This window comes from Beta vulgaris, chromosome 2 (genome assembly GCF_026745355.1).
Source record: "Beta vulgaris subsp. vulgaris cultivar EL10 chromosome 2, EL10.2, whole genome shotgun sequence".
Taxonomy (NCBI): domain Eukaryota; kingdom Viridiplantae; phylum Streptophyta; class Magnoliopsida; order Caryophyllales; family Amaranthaceae; genus Beta; species Beta vulgaris.
Window position 1 is genome coordinate 36,977,445 of NC_079203.1, and position 19,054 is coordinate 36,996,498.

At 35.6% G+C, this 19,054-nt stretch overlaps 1 protein-coding gene across 4 annotated transcripts; it reads left to right on the plus strand.

Annotated features, from left to right (window-relative positions):
• The first annotated feature begins 589 nt into the window (after positions 1–589).
• Positions 590–17,527, plus strand: LOC104886802 (uncharacterized). Of its 4 annotated transcripts, none has more exons than XM_010671322.4 (15): positions 590–736; positions 2,469–2,990; positions 3,136–3,234; positions 3,392–3,444; positions 4,942–4,999; positions 6,193–6,275; positions 6,932–7,009; positions 9,768–9,847; positions 10,307–10,494; positions 11,437–11,511; positions 12,910–12,950; positions 14,036–14,141; positions 15,175–15,257; positions 16,958–17,031; positions 17,191–17,527. In XM_010671322.4, exons 1-15 carry the CDS (start codon positions 623–625, stop codon positions 17,301–17,303), a joined length of 1,767 nt encoding a protein of 588 aa, XP_010669624.1. In that variant the 5' UTR covers positions 590–622; the 3' UTR covers positions 17,304–17,527. The 4 variants fall into 4 exon arrangements, with proteins under 4 accessions (XP_010669624.1, XP_048494943.1, XP_048494942.1 ...); XM_010671321.4 differs by having other exon boundaries at positions 643–1,025; XM_048638986.2 differs by lacking the exons at positions 14,036–14,141; positions 15,175–15,257; positions 16,958–17,031; positions 17,191–17,527 and adding exons at positions 13,558–13,591; positions 13,681–14,013 and having other exon boundaries at positions 633–1,025.
• Positions 17,528–19,054: the final 1,527 nt, after the last annotated feature.

The following is a 19,054-nucleotide window of genomic DNA, read 5'->3' on the forward strand; positions in this document are numbered from 1 at the left end:
AAGTGAGAGAAAGCAGAGGTTAGTGTTTTGTTTTTCAGTTGGACTTTGTTTTCTTTCAGTTGGACTTTGTTTTCTTTCAGTTGGACTTTGTTTTCTTTCAGTTGGACTTTGTTTTCTTTCAGTTGGACTTTATGTTTCTTTCAGTTGGACTTTGTTTTGTTTCAGTTGGACTTTGTTTTTTTTTCAGTTGGACTACCTGAAAAAAAAACGAAGACTACCTGAAAAAGAATGAAGACTACCTGAAAAAAAAATAAAGACTACCTGAAAAAGAATAAAGACCAACTGAAACCCAAAGTAAGTCTAACTGAAGTACAAAAACCAACTGAAAAAAAAGAAGACTAACTGAAAACAAAATGAAGACTACCTGAAAAAAAAAGAAGACTACCTGAAAAAAAATTAAGACTAACTGAAAAAAAATTGGAACCACCTTAAAGTCGTCCGACCAAAGATTATGGTCGGACGAGTCCGACACAATACGTTCTCTTATTTTTTATGATTTAACGAGCATGAATGAACCGACTCTACTTTTTAGTAAAAAAAAAACTAATGAATTAAAATACTCAAATTACAAAACGAAGGGGTAGAAAATAACTTTGTTTAATTTTGTTTTCTTTTTCCAAAAATGGACATAGTTCCCAATAAATTATGGTTCGAATCCATATGCGATTTTGTACTTGTTAAAAAGCTTATTCCAGATACCAACGTCAGTTCACTGGTGAAGACGGAACCGTTTACGGTATATACCTCTCCTACTTTTGTTTGTTTTCCATGTGCGCGCAAATTACTGAATCAGAGAGAGAATGATAAAAATATACAACTGAAAAGAGTTTGATTAAACTCTGTTGTAGAAGATGGGTTTTGTTGCATCACAAACAATGACAATTATGAGTCCTTGTTCCAGTTTATTACACACTTGCATACTAAACCCAAAACTACCCACAACTTTATTTTATCATTCAACCAAGAAAAATCACACCTTTTCCATCAATTCCCCATTCTCTTGCAACAACTGTCTTCCATTTCAGGTAGACATTCATAATTTAGTTTAAAATTGGTGTTGTCATATGGTATAATCTCTTATTTTTGTGTTTTAATGAGTATTTTTGTGGGTAATATTTATGTTCTGTAAATATTTGATATTTTATAGTAGTAGTTGATAGGTATTGTGGTTTGGGAGTTAAGAGTTTACGAATTGTTTGTTGGTGTGGTGAAATGCCCATTAAAGTTTATAAATTTATGATGATGATTATGAGATGTTGGAGTTATTTGACATTGTGGTTTTGCTGGTATCTTACTATCTTAGGATTGATAATGGTGATAGCCTAATCTAATAGCTTAAGAAGAGGGTTTAATGTAGTATTTTGTTCAACTTATTTGGACTTTTTAAGAAAAATATTAAGTTCGGGTAAGAATTAAGTTACTATAACTTCAGAAAATTGAAGGTGAGTTTGGGTAAGTCAAAATCTGTTGTATAGACCACGCGATAGGACAAAGGAAAGGAAAAGAAAGGAAGGGTTGAGAAAGAACCTAAGAGAGAAGGCGTGAAAGAATTTTTATTTGTAATGTTTGCTTTAGGCTCCGTTTGGTAGGGCGTAAAACGTTTTTACAGTTTTCCTCTATTTTCAATTTTACATTGTTAAGTTGGCAAAAGAGTGTAAAGCCATTTTCCCTTTCATCATCTCTCTTTTACACTCCTCTCACTACCTCCTTACTTTCCCTTTTCTTTTCTTTCTCATTTATTCTTACATGAAACCAAACAACGGAAAACTAATTTTGGAATTGTATTTTCTATTGTAAATTGTTTTTCATGAAAATGATTTTACACTGAAAATGTTTTACGCCCTACCAAATGGAGCCTTAATGGTTGGAGCGGAAGGAAACTCTTTTAGGCTTGTTAGTTAAAAGGAAATGAGAAGGAAATACAAGGATTACGTAAGTATTAGATGTATTTTGATCCAAATTCATGGTGCATTACTTTTACAACGGAATCTTTTTCTATCAACTCTTAGATTAGGGACCTCAAATTTCCATTTTTTCCTTTCCTGTCAATTTTTTTAGTTGAACAAGTAGTTAATGATTTTGGAGATTTTATGCAAAAGGGAAGAGGAAGAGGGTAGAGAAAGAGAAATTTTGGCTGTACTGTAGAGGATGATAGAATTATAACTAAATTTGAGTGTATATAACCAAAGAATTTTTGGCGGTCTAAATATTATGTGAAATTATGATAATATATATTAAAGGCATGAGGAAGAAGAAATTGAAAGAATCAATGATGCACATACATGTTGGTTGGGCTGGACAAGACTTGGGGTAAAATTTGGCTACCTGATACCTACTCGGAAGCTACCGAGGAAATGAGAAATGAGGTGTTTTCAGCCTATGATTTATGAAGACTGTCTGATTCTTGAGGCTCTTAAATTGCACATGTTTTTGCATTTGATGCCTCATATGGCTCTTTCCATTGTCAGGTGGGTACCCAGAGAGTGGCAAAGTCACCTGGCTTAATAAGAGAAAATATTAAATGGCCTTCGCCCGATGATGAAATTCCTTTTTGGGAAAAGAGTGTTACTTCATCTGATGTGACTGCTGAACTATCTTTCAATGTAAACAAGGATTCAGATCTGATGCACATAGTTCACGTTACGGCTGAAATGGCGCCAGTAGCTAAGGTGGGTGGTCTTGGAGACGTGGTAACTGGACTTGCTCGTGCATGCTTGTCACGTGGTCAGACTGTGGATGTTATGCTTCCTTATTACGAGTGTCTCCCAATGCGGCAAATAACTGAATTGAACTTAATCTGCACATATAAATCGTACCATGATGGCAACTGGGTTCTGACAAATGCATATCGTGCTGTAGCTTCAGGTATCCCTGTCATCTTAATTGAACCAACCAATAATTTCTTTAAAGGCCCGAGAATATATGGAGGTTCATACGATGAGCTGGAGGCATATTTGTTTTTCAGTCGAGCTTGCCTTGAATACATGCAGGTCTGTCTAATAATCACTTGACTCATTGATTTGCTTGTTCTTAAGTAAAATTGTTTTGAGTTTTTTGAGGTTGTCTGTCTTGAGGATATCATGTATAATCATTTATAAGATCTAGATTCACATGGTATGTTCATATTTCTGACAGGTTACTGGTACTCAACCAGATATAATTCATGTTCATGAATGGCAGACTAGTGCACTACCCTTGCTTTATTGGGACATGTACCATAACCTTTCACTTAAGGCAAGGACTTAATAAAATTCACTCTATGTTACTTTCTTTTTTTCTATTCTTTTAGTGTTATTGCTACTTTTTCTTTTTACATCTTTAATTTTTTCAGGGAGGGTTTCCTTTCAGTTCATCTCATATATATTTGTAATTGATTTGTTGTATCTTCCAGAAACCGAGAATAGTATTGACAATCCACAACATGGAGCATTATGGAGAGTGTCGGTATGTTATAATACCTTTATGATGTGTCCCCTGTGTACAATCACTTTGGCTATCCTGGATAAATATATTATTAACATATATCCTGTCATCTAAAAATTATGTATTTTAAATTCAATGCAAAAGGAAAACAATTAAAATGAAGCAAAGATCAAGCAAAAATGTTATGGAAGTGAGTGTCAACTGTTTCTTAGACTGTAAAAGCTGGAAACTGTTGTGTAATGCTACCATAATATTGTTTCTTCGCTGTTCAATACCAATCAATTCGTGTGCTATAAAGACCATTTGTTAGGGAGACAATGGGATCACCTATGCTTATTTCAAAACTCTAGTGGTGTAATTTTTTCTAAGTGCTCCCGCTCATAATTTTATTCTGTAGCGACACTGTAATTGCAGATTTGATGTTCTTGCACATGTTGAATGGAACTTTGAACATGCTGGAGGAGAACTTATGTCATATGCCAGAATATAGGGAGAATTCAATGATAATATTTGTTTGACCTATAGACTAACAGTGTACTTGCACATATAACTTGTGATCTGCTGCTTCCTCTAACTACCCAGAGTTAATTTTCTCAGTATGTCATCTAACACAACTTCCACCGAATACTGTTATTGGTTTCCTATTTGGGATGTTTTATTATAGGGTAATGGTGTTAATCTCAATCACATATATACTCTTGAGGAACATCTTTATAAACCTAGCATCTTTTGTAGAATCACTGATTCACATCTCTCTCAAATTTCATCTTAAGCGCTGGGACAGTGTTCTTTCATGAACTTTCAGGGAAAATTACGTTAAGTTACATAAGTTAAGGTTAGTTCAATTAAGTTCATGTTAGGACCAGGGAATTAAAACTCTCTCGTTCCGTTACAGAACGGCCGTTCTGTAACGGATTTTGAATTTGCCATTTTGCGAAATTCCGTTACGGAACGCCATAATAAAATTCACATACTTCTCGCCGCGTTGTCCGTTCCGTAATGCAAACTCGCCACGTTAGAACGCTTTTATCCCCGTTACATCCGTTCTTTTCAAACATTGGCCAAATTCTTTTTATGATTTAATTATATACTTGATGAAACATGATATTCTATTAGATTTGATTATATTTTGTTGTAATAGTACTTCATAAACTAAAAAAATGCAAATAAGGTTGAAACATATTTATGTGATTTTTTTAAAAAAATTCACGCCGCTAGACGTTATATTTCCCCGTTACAAGCTGATCGTGCGACAACGTGACAGTTCCCGCGACCGCTTTTTTTCCCCTGGTTAGGACTGCCAAATTTATGTTAAAAGTAAAACTAAGTTCAGATTGGTGGACAAGGTAGATAAGGTCAAATAAGTCTGGCTTTTTGGCTGAAAGTTTCTAAGATATAGTTTGTTGGCCCTTGGTTTATGTGGATGGTAACTCATGCAGACTTTTATTGCATGTAATGTAGCTTCTACTCATCATTCTGAGGTCTAATTATGTTTATTTTTGTTGTATATTTTGGCAGAAAAGAACAATTTGGCAAGTGCGGTCTTGACGGAGATGCTTATGCTACCATGGATAAGGTGAGCGAGTATTATGTTACAGTGATTGAGGTACCCATAATGAAATTATATTTTGTATCACAAATCAATATCCTATTAAAAAAGAGGTCGATCATTGCAGGAGAGGAACAATTAAATGGATAATATTTAAACAAAAGGTAGAGATTGTGTGGAAGAAAGATATGTGTCATTAGGGGGTAGTTGTTTTTCTTCTACTGGTTATAGATTATGACCGAGATTCTTAGTTATGATAATTGCCATCATCTAATTTAAAAAATCTTTTGGTTAAAAAAGATTAGATCAAGTCACCAGATGTTATCAGATTATAATATTTAGAATTCAGATTAGATCGCAGAAGATCAGAAACCTGATTATATCATCAAATTTAGGTGACCTGAACATTGCCTTAGTAATCAACCTCAATGCAAGATTTGGTAGTACTCTGCGTGTGAAGATGATGCAAAGGATACCACCAGGCCCCTTATCCTATTTACTTATGCTAGAAGGTGTCCAAGGGTGTGGAAGTAATTTTCAGGGGAGTTAATTTTGTAAGTTGCTTATGAAGTCAGTAGTTAGTTAACCAGTGTCAGGATCTTTTTGTCAAGGGGAGGGAGTTTGTAAGTAGTGGAATTCATAGCAAGTAAGCAGTAGTGGGACTGGGACTGGGACTGGGACTGTGGGAGTATAAATAAGAGCAAAGAATGTATAGAAGGTATCCAGAAAATATTAGGAACAGAAACTGGAGAGAAGCACACCTCTCAAAAGTAAGCTAGCTTGTATTGGCTGTGAATCATCCTTCTTTTATTAATGTTAAGTCTCCTCCCCCCCCCCTATCTACCCTATTGCTGGGATCAATCTGCTGAGCTCGGAAAGTGAAGATTTTTCTGTGTTAATTACTACTCAATTCAGTTGGCTCTTACCAGATGGACCCCAAATCTATCATCTGCGGAAGTAGAACTTTTTTTGGGGTAGATGTTTTTAGTTAGATCTCTCCATGGCAAGTAAAACAGATGCGTATATTTACTTTGCAAAGATGACTTCTTGTTGGAGGCGAGATTTATATATTGCCATACTTGGTTTCACTGTTATAAGTACTTAACACAGTAGTGTTGAATTTTCACCTTGTAGTTTTTCACTATTGTTTTTCCAAGCCTGTGTGATGCACATGTTATCCAATTTTAACAACTTGGAACTCTTTCCCCTTATTCTTGCAGGCAGTGGATGATAGAACTATTGGGCATAATCCAGAGAGATTGAGTTTACTCAAAGGGGGTATTGTATACAGCAATGCAGTTGTGTAAGTAGCATCCCTTGTAAGGCAAACATTTTTTATGGGATCTCAATCCAGAGATCTTACAAGTTATAAATTCTATTAGATCAGCTATATCAAAATAGCTTCCACATTGTGGGGGTCACAACTCGTAGTCACTGCTTTTATGTCCTTTCAATTTGAAGCTGTAATGCCACTTATGTCATAGGAGTCGCTCTTTCTATTATAACTATTTATATAAAAATGTAAACTGTAGCTTTTACTTTTTAATAGTATATCAATTCACTATAAAGAGCAAAATAAGGCGGTAATGATGGCATGTTACATCAAGCTAAACCTAATTACACATTGTTATAAGTTATAATTTCTACATTATGGGCTCCTTTGCTCTCATGGAGCTAAATTTGCATGGTTGATGAAATTTTTGTCAATTTGTTTTTTAATATTCCAGACGCAAGGACCTAGTAATAGGAGCTTCACTGTTTTGGCCTGGATCGTCAAAAGGGCTTTTAAGACTATTAGTTGACAGACTCTTAGGCATGGATCTTGACACAAATGATTGATGTTGGAAGAGTTTCTGTGTATTGCTAGTAAATATTCATGTAAGGAGAATTCCATTGCAAATTCTGCTTAGAGCTATTATGCTAATAAAGTACTTGATTTTTGCTTCCCCTTTTTTTCAGTACAGTCTCACCATCCTATTTAAAGGAAACTCTGGGCTCCGGCTGGCTTTCGAGTACTCTAATCAAATGCCGTGAAAAGTAAGTTTTCCAGTGAAACACTTGTTTCTATACTCTTTAGTTATCTTTTTGCTCTGGCAGTTCATTCATGTGTGCATCAAGTGCTTCTCCATCTTGTTCCTTGTTTTATTTCTTAGTCTTACTATTACTTTTTCCCTATTTATATACATGCTACATTGAGAAAGGGCACAGAGTTTGATAAAGGTAGAGATAGGAAGAAGGGGATCACAAGATGTGAGGTCAATCCCCACTCTAAACCCTAAAATCTGGTACCCACAACATACTTAAATATTAGGCATAATTACATACACTTCATGCTCTACAGACCATAAATTTTATTTTTACGCTGTTGAGGTTGTGAGTGCTTCAAATTCTAGGACTAAACTTTTTGAGAAATAAACTAAACTTATGCATATTGGACTTTTCACTCCAAAGGGTTAGATCATAATTCAACTCAAAAGTCCCAAATATTAAGATTTAAGTCCAAATTTAATTTGAACATTGAAAACTCCATTTCAAATTGGTAAATGCTAAGGGGTCCCCCAGTGCCCCGGGGCACCAGCAGGATTGTTTCAAATTTGCTTATATGAATCATGGATTTTTTCTGCATATTCCCTCCACATTTGTTGGAGGTTAACACACAGTTTAAGGATTCGATGGGCATTGCATTGGGATTATAAAGTGACCAACAATATTGCATTTATATAGTATTATAGTTTCTAAAGTAATATGTACCATTTTAGAAGATATTGAAGGTTATATAAACCAGGAATATAATATATGAATAATCTTATAGTATTAGGGACTGTTGGGGAGTCTAAATTGGACTTTTTGGCATAGGAATTCTTAGTTGTGAATTTGGTAATTTGGTTTGCGATAAGAGATGAGATTTCGGTGTTTTTGTCTTCATATAAGCATGTAATCCTCGAATTGCATGGTATGTCTTGGACTCTTGTGAATTGAGATACATGAAGTTGCTGCAAATCGATTCTTCCTTTTGGGTACTTTGATGTGTAAGTTTCTATTATTTGTCATGAGCAGTGATTTTCCATTGTCCATCTGAATCCGGGGAAGATATTGGAGTTGAAGTTCCTTAATTGATGGGCTCCTTACCCCCAATTTACTTGAAGAGTGATTACTGGACTTGATTGGATATATTAATTTTTTCCAATATGAGGAGTTTATATTCGTTCCAGTCGTGATTGCATCTTCTAAATGTTGCAATTATTGGTGGAAAGATGTAAATATCAGATGGCACAGAGAAGGGGGAGCATAAATTGTTAAGAGTCTACTGAAGGATGAGTTTGAGAAGAAACTCTTGCCTACACAAGTAGTTACGTCAGAAATTAATAGCATGGGAAGCTATCTGGCTAAGATGTGATTCACAGTTGAATTTTGAGAGCTTCTCTTGAGAAAGAGAAACCGCAACCAAGAGGTAGATCCGTACATCCTTTCCTGACAAAGGTTTTTCTTTGTTCAAAAGGAAGTTGGCTTTAAAGTCAAAATGATTATATCTCTACAAATAAGGAGTTGGAAACCAAAAAGTACGCTGAAACACAATTTTTTTTTAAAAGGTGAACAATGAGTATATGTGAAAGGTTTTGATACTATTTTTTGAAGAATCCCCAATAGTTCTCCTACTTCCTAGCAAGTTTTCTTGCTCCAAAATGTATTCCAGATTTGTTTCCCATCAACCAGAATTTTTTTCTTGTATTTGTGCGACTATGGGAGCAAAAGAGAAAACCAAATTCTTATGCATTTGGTTTGGATATGAAATCGAACTTCATCAGAACTTTTTTTTGGTGTTGGCGCTTGTTTTTTTGTTGGAGTTTATGCATTAACATAATCTGAGGACTATTTGACTCCTTGATATGACACTGTTGAAGTCTCATTTGATTGGAGAACTAATCTCTTCAAGAGGAAGGGATTAACGTGGATCCCCACATCACTGGAGTCCAAACTGCGAGCATAAATTATTGGGATGCTGTTATCTTTATTGATTTGTTGGGAACCCATGTGCTTTTTACTTAACTGGTAAAGCATGGATTCTTACATATTGGATTTATTTTAGGTTTTTTGGGCCTTCATTAGGTTCCAAGTTCTAACTTTTTTTTTAAAATGAATGTGTTCCAAGTTGTAGAAGTTTTGGACTAATTTAGTTCATTATAATTCTGTATGGTTTGTCGGGCCTTTTATTATTTTCTATTTTCTTTTGTTTCCATTTTTCATGCTGGAGTAGGAACCAAGCAATTTCTGCTACAAAAGTAGACCTAGGGTGGTTGCACATTTGAAGAGACGTGATTTGATGATTTTTTAGTTAAGTTTTCTTAGTTCTTTTATTTTCGAGATTCAAGAGTGGATTCAGAGTCTATCTGCGTTTCACAGAGTGACATTACTCCATTTCCATTGAAAAATTGCCTGAAACTCTTTTCATCCTATAAACAGTGTTAGGGTTCTCAATTCAAAACCTTGATTCATATCTAAACACATAAGGCCTTATTTCTATTGTTGATTTTACTTGAATCATCTAGAGCTGACAATAAATCTTAACTTTTGGGCTTGGTCGGGAAGCTCTTCATCTTGTTAAGTTGCTCCACAGTGTGGCTCTCTCTTCCTATCAAGCAGTCAAATCTTTTATCTGGTGAGGTGGTAGTAGAGTTAATCATGAGGCTCATGATTTTGTGCAGCGAGACAATTATAATTTACTCACACCTTCAGTACATCAGCAATTACATAAATTGAAGTCAACATGCATCTCAATATATTTATCCTTCTGCAGGTACAATGGTGTTTTAAATGGCATAGATACTGCCTTGTGGAATCCCGCTTCTGATTCGTCCCTGCCAGCTAAGTTTGATGGTAAAATGAAAAATCATTAGTAGTGTTTTTCTTTCTGATTTGTTGATACATTCAGAATCATGTTTCCATCTGATGATTTCAGTGAAGACATTCTACGTTTTAGAAAGAGAAAACAGTACAGGAACCTAGGTGTGAGTTTAGACTTTTCACTTAACTGCTGCTGCAATGATAAGAAAAGTCTCTCCTGCAGTTATCTTATTTATCTTCAAATATGTTGGCATTACCAAAGGGAGGAGGGGGGATTGAATGCGTTATGAAATCTGTGTCACCTGCATAAGGAACTATTTGTCAGTATATAGTCAATACACTAGCTATGAAAAGCAGAAAGATATTTTTTTTTGTTTATTTCCTAGTCATTCGTCCAAGCTCATTGCTTAGTTTCAGCCTTTACGGCTTTATATGGTGTGCACTTTCTCCTTATACTTTTCGTTTTTATTGCATGCATATATTTTTTGGCAGCACAACTACTTGATGGAAAGGCCATATGCAAAGAGTACATTCAAAAAGGCCTTGGGTTGCCCACGAAGTCTGTTGGAGCTGGTACCCATTTGAAAGACAGGATACCTTTAGTTGTTTGCATCACACGGTTGGTTGCACAGAAAGGTCTACATTTGATCCGGCATGCAATCAAAAATGTTGAGGAACTAGTAAGTTGTCATTCACTACCTCATTGCTATTTTCTTTTTGTAATACATTCACTAGCTATTGCGTAGTTATCGTCCAAGTTTCCAATCATTCACTTTTATGTAGCCTCTCTTCTAAGGTACTCTCCCAGTGTGCATAATTGATTTGAGCTTGTAAAGCAGCTTATAGAAAAGCTCAACGGCAACTCTTGCTAGCAGTTGCATCTTCTTCGAAAACCATTTAGTTGTTCGTTTTGAGCCTATGACTATTAGATTTTGTGTATCTTGCTCTTTATTCAAGTCACTTTGTGGATAACTTTATGTTTGATCTTTGAATTCGTGGTGATGTTTTATATATACCAGAACATTATTGCTGCGAAGGTAAAATTTTCCGCATAACTTCTGTATGTTGTGGTTGAATTTGTCTTCCAGAACATTTGCCTCTCTGCTGTTCTGACTTTTGTTCATGTAGATGTAACTTTTTCTTGGTTGCCAACTAAAATTTTTGGATGTAGTGTCAGGCTCTACAGAGAATGTGCTGGGAAGCATGCAACTCTTGTTGCTATCTGGGCTCTTATTTCTTTTTCTTTAAGAGGAGGGGGGAGGGGTTGTGTGGGGTCGGGAAAGTGGAGTGTGTGTGCACCAAAATTCTTTATTTGTTCGGTTGTTTATTCAGTGTTTATAGCTCTTCAGTATTGGCTTTGGCTGTATCTTTGCAACTGATGATTGTTTTGTTGTTATTAGTGAACACATTGGTATTTATAGTTTGTATACTGTTCAAATTTTGAGAAAAATTCATAGTATATCTTTCTACTCGAGCATTTACTTGGAAGAAATTTGCAACACTATTTTTGGTCAAGTACAAGTTTACTACTGTCTCTTTAATATACTCTTAGATAACCCATAAGATGCCTTGCACGATATTAAATATGATTCTTGATCGAGACTCGTTTTCTTATTTTATAGGGTGGACAGATGGTTGTACTGGGAATTGCTTCAAATAGCCATGTAGAAAGAGAATTTGAAGGCCTTGCGACTTTGGTAATGACTACAATCACTTGAAAGTTATACTCAGGACTCTATGAATGCTGAAAATTATTGTGGAGTTCCAAAATAGTCTACGCAGTATAGTATATTTTTGTTCTGTGTGACCGAAGAATAACATCTTCTACCTAAATGTTTCAGTGACAGGCAATTTAGTGATTTCTACCCTTTTTGGCATTATTATGGGCTATGGCACAGCTTTACAAATAGATGAAAATTAGGGTATCTTAGTGTGGTCAACTCAACTTAATTACGGGTATCTCATTATAAAGTTCTCTTATTTCTTTTCCTGTAGTTACATATTTTACGCGGTTTTCATCAAGAGTGGCTGTTTATTATTTTCTTTCTCTTTTTATTGTTCATTGATGTTTCTCTGCATGTAACTGCTGCTAAGTTTGTGTATTTGAAGTTTTGAAGTTTGAACTAGCCTCTTTCGTTTTGCACGCCTCAGTTTGAATTTGTAGTTTTCTCGTTTTCTTTTTCAAAATTGTGAATAACTGAGAATCTGGCAAACAAAAGTTGGGGAAGAAGATGAGGATGAATACAAAAGAGAATTGGGTGACATTGATACTTTATTGTATTGGTAATGCAATTGAATCATACACTTTCAAAGATACGATCCCAGACTTTCGAGTGGCTGGACACGCCCAAGACTAAACATCTAAAATTTAAAAATAACTCCATATTTTCTGAATATTTTCCTCTAACTGATGATATAAACTATATATAGTCCTTCTTCACTTCTTCCCTCTCTCATCTCTAAATAACTAGCTGCTTCCCTCCCAAGCTAAACATAATAACTACTCCCTCCGGTCTTTATTAGTTTACCCGTTTCTTTTGCACAGAGTTTTAGAAGATATAATGTTATGGGACATAGAAAGAAAGAGAAACTATTATTTTATATTAAAGTTGAATGTATGTGTGATGGAAAGTCGATGAAAAGTTAGTGGTCCCATTCCAAAAATAGACACAAAAGAAATGGATAAACTAATGAGGGACATCCAAAAAAGGAATACGAGTAAACTAATAAAGACCGGAGGGAGTAATTTGTATCACCAAAAGGACCCTTTCCCCTTAGGCTAGTTTATTACACAAATGTGCATTATATTTATTTAATTTATATTCTGAACAGGATTTGTGTATATTATATGCATTTCTTGAGTCTGTGTCACCACTTTGTCTTTAAGTGAAAAGGTCTATAATGGGCTCAAATCCCAACATTTAAAGTAAGTACAGAGATGATGACGTAATATATGTGTTCTCTAACTCATAAATGCATCATTCTTAGAGTCCATTGGTTAGTCTTCTGTCCGCTTCCTATATATTATTAGAAGTGATATCTAAGTTTGGGATACAAGTAAAAGAAGCTAACTAGTATTATCTTTTCCTTTGCAGCATAACCAAGGTCCCAGCATTCGGATCCTTTTGATTTATAGGTAATCTTGCAGTGATGGTGAAAATTAAATTTGTGTTTCTTTTTCATAGGTGAGGATGATGGAAGAGGGCACCTGTAGTGAAGAGGTTTGATTAGATCATTCTAAGGCATTGCAAGAGAAAAGATAGAGAGTATAGACCCAAGATGATTTCTTGTTAAAGTGATGACATCCCTTAATAGAAATTAGGAATTAGGAATTGAACCGAGTTAGGTAGAATTTAGGTTGTTGATCGTAAGTAGAGAATAGCCCTACTGTGGTGTTTCCACCTTTTGCCATTTCATAAACTATATGCATTTTCTTTTCACAAATAGTGCTTTTTTTCTTTCTCAATTTGTTTTCTAGAAAAATATACTTGTACATAACTCTCTTTTATAAATTTTTCCTAGAACTTTTTGTGTTTATCTTTTTTATATAACCTCTTTACAATTTTGACTTTCAGAGGTAAGGTTGAGTACATTTATTCCTCGACATACCTCATTCAATATACTGGTTTTATTTTGATCTTCATTAATTTTATTACCATCTTGAAAAGCCAAATGGACCAAAGCTGCTTGTTATTCGAATATTTTCAAAAAGCTTGACGCCCTGGGAATATCTTGTTCACCAGGGGATGTTATGGAGCAAGGTCTGAGGACAAGGCTGTATCCTTTTCAAAAATATTATTATTCGTCATCTTCTTGATGTCTATCGTTCTGATGTGTTCCTTTTCCTTGATGAGAGTGACTTATAGGATGCCAGACACAGAATATATCTGCCAGTGTCCAAAAGCCTTGCTTACCCGAGGAGTAACTGTTACTTTTTCCTTATATTGTGGATGAATAGGAACTCTCCTGCTTTTTCACAGGGAACGCTCAGCCCTTTTCGCCTTTTCCTTATATCGTGAAAATTGTTCGTTAAATATATGCTGTCCAGTCAGCCTTTTTGCTTTTTCTACCAGTACCTTGCCTATCACAGCACGAATGATCAGATTGTCTTAATACTTACATTGTTTCTGTGGTTGCACAGGATCATATTTACTGCATGAATGTGTCTGTTTCCGTGACTTTTAGGTGCTCACAGTTTTTTTGGTTTTGTCTTTCTTGCAGTGAGGAGTTGTCACACATGCTTTATGCTGCCGCAGATATGGTCTTAGTTCCTTCCATATATGAGCCATGTGGACTTGCTCAGATGATTGGTATGCGGTATGGAGCGGTATGTTCTTAATTCTTATGACTATAGGAGTCATTTTTATCATTTCTTAGATACAGAGTTTTGTCCCTAATTACGTTTACCATCAGTATTTTCCATACCTGAGGAGCTGTGAGAATCTGATGTACCTTGCTTAATTCAAATTTTTGCTGAGTATAGTTATAAATTTCATTTGCTTCTAGCCATTTCCTGAAAAACTGTAACATCTGACTCAACTTTGACATCCTCGCTTTCTTGTTTCTTCTTTACCCCAAAAAAGGAGGAAAAATCTCTCTTCTTATATACTCTTGGGATTCTGGTAGTTTGCAGTGCCTTAGTTCTAGATATATTATGTTAGTATAGGTTGTTATTTGCAGGATTCTAAATTGGGTTTCACGTGCATTATTATGGAAGAAAGGAAATACAATAGAAACAGGGTAAAAAACATCAGAAAAATAGGGGGGCTTGACCAAGGGTAAGAAAACATGTTATGCTTGTGGTAACATATCTAGGTCTTATGTAGGATATATTTGACCCAGCTAGATCTCCCAGTAATTCTTTTACTTTCTCTACAAAAACTTGTTAAGATCCAACTCCAAATACTCGTCATGGAAAGTCTGAGCCCCAAAAAAGGATAGAAATGTCTTCTTGGCTGAGAGTTTGGATTCTTTGGTACTGACAACAGATGCAGCTGTGACGTTCAGTAGTGCTCTCTCATCTGATGCTTGTGTTTGTGTCATAGTTAAGTAAATGTGGGCATAAATTTTTATAAGCTAATATAGATTGTAGTTTATTCAGCGAGCTGTTAGTCTTGTAGCATCTGCAGACTAAATGCGTTGGTTTTGGAAGTGGAGAAGCAAGGTTCTTGGATGTTGAGTTTTTGGATCTCTTGTTGCTATTGTGAAAGGAGATGATGATTTTTGGGGGAAGTCTACCTATTATGTTTTCCTATAGGATGTTTTTATGGGTCTTTGTGACTTCTGGTCCTATAAGCTGCACTTGACACATCTTTTCATTAATCAAAACTCTTGATATTACCCTTGAAAATAATATCCAGGTACCCATTGTGAGGAGGACAGGCGGTCTTGCGGATACAGTTTTTGATATGGACGATCAATCTAGCAATGAAATGTCAAATGGGTAACATATTTTGATTAGTTTTATTTTGAACTTCTTGTATCTCATAGCTGATTTCCACAAGATCATGAATAAAGTATCTTGCAATTCATAGATTCACATGTAAAAATTTATTATATGCACTGTTATCACATTCTGATTGCCAATTGAGGGTTCAGAATAAGGTTTAGCAACCCCCCAAAACAAAGAAGTTCACAACCCATTTAGATCTCTGTGGCATGATATGTGAAGCATCAATCAGTGTAAATAATATATTTACGACCAATGTAGTCGAGGGTAATAAATGATGGCAATGGTAACGTATTATGGATTAATTTGTGAAGGAAGGCTCGTCCCAATGCCGTGTAATGTTTGTTCATCCACAATTACCTCCTTTTCTGCATACTCAAGAAACTTCTTGCTTTTGGGTCCTCTTTCATTTACTTGCTCATATACCTATAGTCACGTATCTTCTGATTTTTCCCCCTTTTTCTGCTATTCTATAGTTTTATTCATATTTTTTAATGTACACTTTTCTAATTTCCCCTGGTTATAGAAAAACACAAGACACTGAAAGTTGAAGCATCTTGAAAGACATAAAGGGTTTATAACAAGTTGAAGCATTGGTTTTTGCTTCTATACGTTAAAACCTCGTGCTTTGTATGTAGATTGCACATTAAGAAGAAATAGCTCCATTAGGATTGTGCTTGAACTTGTGTTTTCTTTTTCATTTAATGTCACATGTTTGGTACAAACTCTGGATGTTTTGGGCTGTTGCTTCAACTTTTAGTTTCACTAATTGAGTGATCCTGTCTGATTGACAAAAGTCATATCATCACTGGTAAAAATGCTTTTTTTTTTTAGAAAACTTATCTATTTTGCACATAGATCTCCAAACCTTCTTTGAAGTAAATTGTAAACTGTTGAACCCCATGTTTGTTGTGCACATGTGAGTTTTCCCACATTGGAGAAAGAGGAGAGAAAATAATATAAGCTTCGGGAGCTACTCCTATTATTGCCAATTGGTTTTAGTATGGAACCTCCTTTGGGCTTGTATGTGGACCGAATTCTCCTTCTCCTCGGGTTGCCCAGATCCATTTTCAGTTACCAAATTTATCATAAACTCTTTCTTTATCTTAGTTCATATTTCGTTATCATTTCAAAATCACAATTCGTGCACAGTCCAGAAGACTAGTTTTGTCTAAAGATAAGAGGCTGTGAAAAGAAGCAAGTCTTTCATGAATGCAAGGAAGTAAATACCATACTACCTTCAACTATCAACATAACCAGAAAGTATCTAGGGAAGGCGTATCTGGCAATGAATCACCAAGACTGATCCTTTGCTCTGAATCAAAATGGCCGGAGTTGTTTCATTCATGAGCATTATAGAATGTTTTGCACCAATCAACCACTTGAGATAATAGCAAAAGCCAATTTTGCTGCAGAATTTCCCTAAATCTCACCCCACAAACTTTGAGAGCAAAAGACCCTCTAGATTTGGGTATTTCATTAGAAGACCTCAAATGCTTGTTTTGACTATTTGAAGAGAAGAAGGAAGTCATATTTGTTGAAGCACAGATATAGAGCATCTTAAGACTAAACTTTTAATCAATGTTGTTCTTTTCTATACAGTGTAAAATCTTCATTACCTTCTGTGGTAATTATAAATGCATAGTATTCAATCGAAATGGCTGATTATTCTTCTTTTTTTGCCTTTGTGTTAGGTTTGTTTTTGAAGGTATTGATGAAGGCTCATTGAGTTCGGCTATGGATCGTGCATTTAAATTCTATTTTGACAGTAAGCTCATCAGCTAACTCGTTCATGCATTTTGCAGTGGACAAGGATTCAATATATTCAATTTTTTCTCTGTTTTCTTGTATCAATTACTTGAATATACTTTGATCAGAAAGTAGTCCTTATATTCATATTGCCTCAACTTGTTTTGTTTTTGTGCAGAACCAGACGAATGGCAAATGCTTGTAAAGAAGATTATGCAAATCGACAATAGTTGGAATAATGCAGCTGCCAAATACTTATCTATCTACAACTCAGTGAGGACACTTTGTTGATAATATCAGTAATAACTTCACCCGAGTTTTATGGCCAGTGATATTCAAATAAGGGATGATTACTCCTCTTTTTTCTGCCCTTCTTTTTCCAAATGTAAGCAGCTCTAGTTTGATGCAGGCCCAACTTTTAGGAAACTACGTTCTACACTTGTATCTGCCTAGAAACAATGAAATATGTAGGATGTAATGCAGCTACTTAGTAATAGAAGTGATCAATTAATTAATGGGAGCCAATCTCAAACGGATATACATTAGTCTCATGCATGTTAGGCCCAGGGGAATATCAGTCAATCTCAAACGGATTTCCAAATTGCTCGTCTTAGGATCACTATAGAGGGCCTTCCTTTACTTTACAATAAACCCCATGCAGCAAATAGAGTTCTGGAAAGGGTCGCTCAATTTTTTTTATGATCATGAGTTTCTAAGAGAATGTGTCAATACAAACAAAAGTCCAAATTCAGATCAACACCCTCCTCATTTCGGTCTTCGACTTTGAAGATGGTGAATCAACCTGGGTTCACACTCGTTTTTGTTTCGTTAAGGGGGAGAAATGGTTCGCCTGCGATAAGTGCAAGAGTAAAGCGAAGAGATTATGTGCGGAGGCATAAACAACGAACGAAGATTTTGCTCCTGATTGTAACTATGAAAATCGAAGATTTTTGCTCCTATTTGTAACTTTTTGGAATGGGTGCCTCGCATCCGACGCAAATCGTACTAGTGAATCCCCCAAGTTTTTTCTCTCTCCTCCTCTTCTACTCTTCCTGCGTCCTTTTTCTTTCCTCTTCCCCTGATTGTTTCATCAACCCACAGCAGCGCCGCACGAGGGCTAGTTGGAGGTTGCGACGCACGAAGGTCAGTCGGGTTCGCTTCTGATGGTTTGAGTGTGGAGGTTCGTGTGGGCTCGTCGAGGTGCATGTGTCGGGCGGCGGTGCTGCACGTCAATTTGCGGGTCGAGCTTCATGTGGTTGTGTCGTGGTCGTGCGCAAAGCGGTGGTTACTGTCGAAGTTTTGGTCGCACGGGGTGGTGGTCTTCGCCAGAGCAAAAGTCCAGTATATTATAAAAAAAATTCTTTTTCTTTCCTACTTAATTTAACTATAAATTCTGACTTCATTATCTATACAAATATATTAAAAGGCGTGCGTAACAACGTCGATGCGCCACGTGACACCCTACTCTCGTCACCAGAATTTTGCCACGTGTCAGTTAATTAACAAAGTCAAGTGGTCATTATTTAAAAAATAAATATGCTAAAGCCTGGGCTCGAACCCTTGACCTTATGTAAAGGTTTTCAAAGAATCATAATCTAATCTAAGATCTCTTAGTGATCTATGTTTCCACAAAATTACAAATATGTGTTGTAATTAGTTAATGTTATTAAACATATCCCTTGCATCCTTAAAAATAAATAAATTTATATGTTCATCAAAATTAGGTTTTTTTTGTCATAAACTACCTATTAATTACAACTTTTTGAAAACAACTACCTAATATGTCTAACTTTTAAAACAACTACCTTTTATCATGTTTTTTTTTGTAGCACTACCAATACACAGTAAACGTTAGTAATTCCGTTTGGTGGGCCCCACTTGACATTTCCCTCCATTTTACTGTTGTGGGTTGTCTTCTTCCCCCTTCATTGAATTAGAACCACCAACCTCATACTCCAATATTCAATGTCAACCAAAAAAAATTCTCTCTCCTTCTTTTTACTTGGTGAATTGCAAATTCCCCCATCATCTTTGATTCTTCA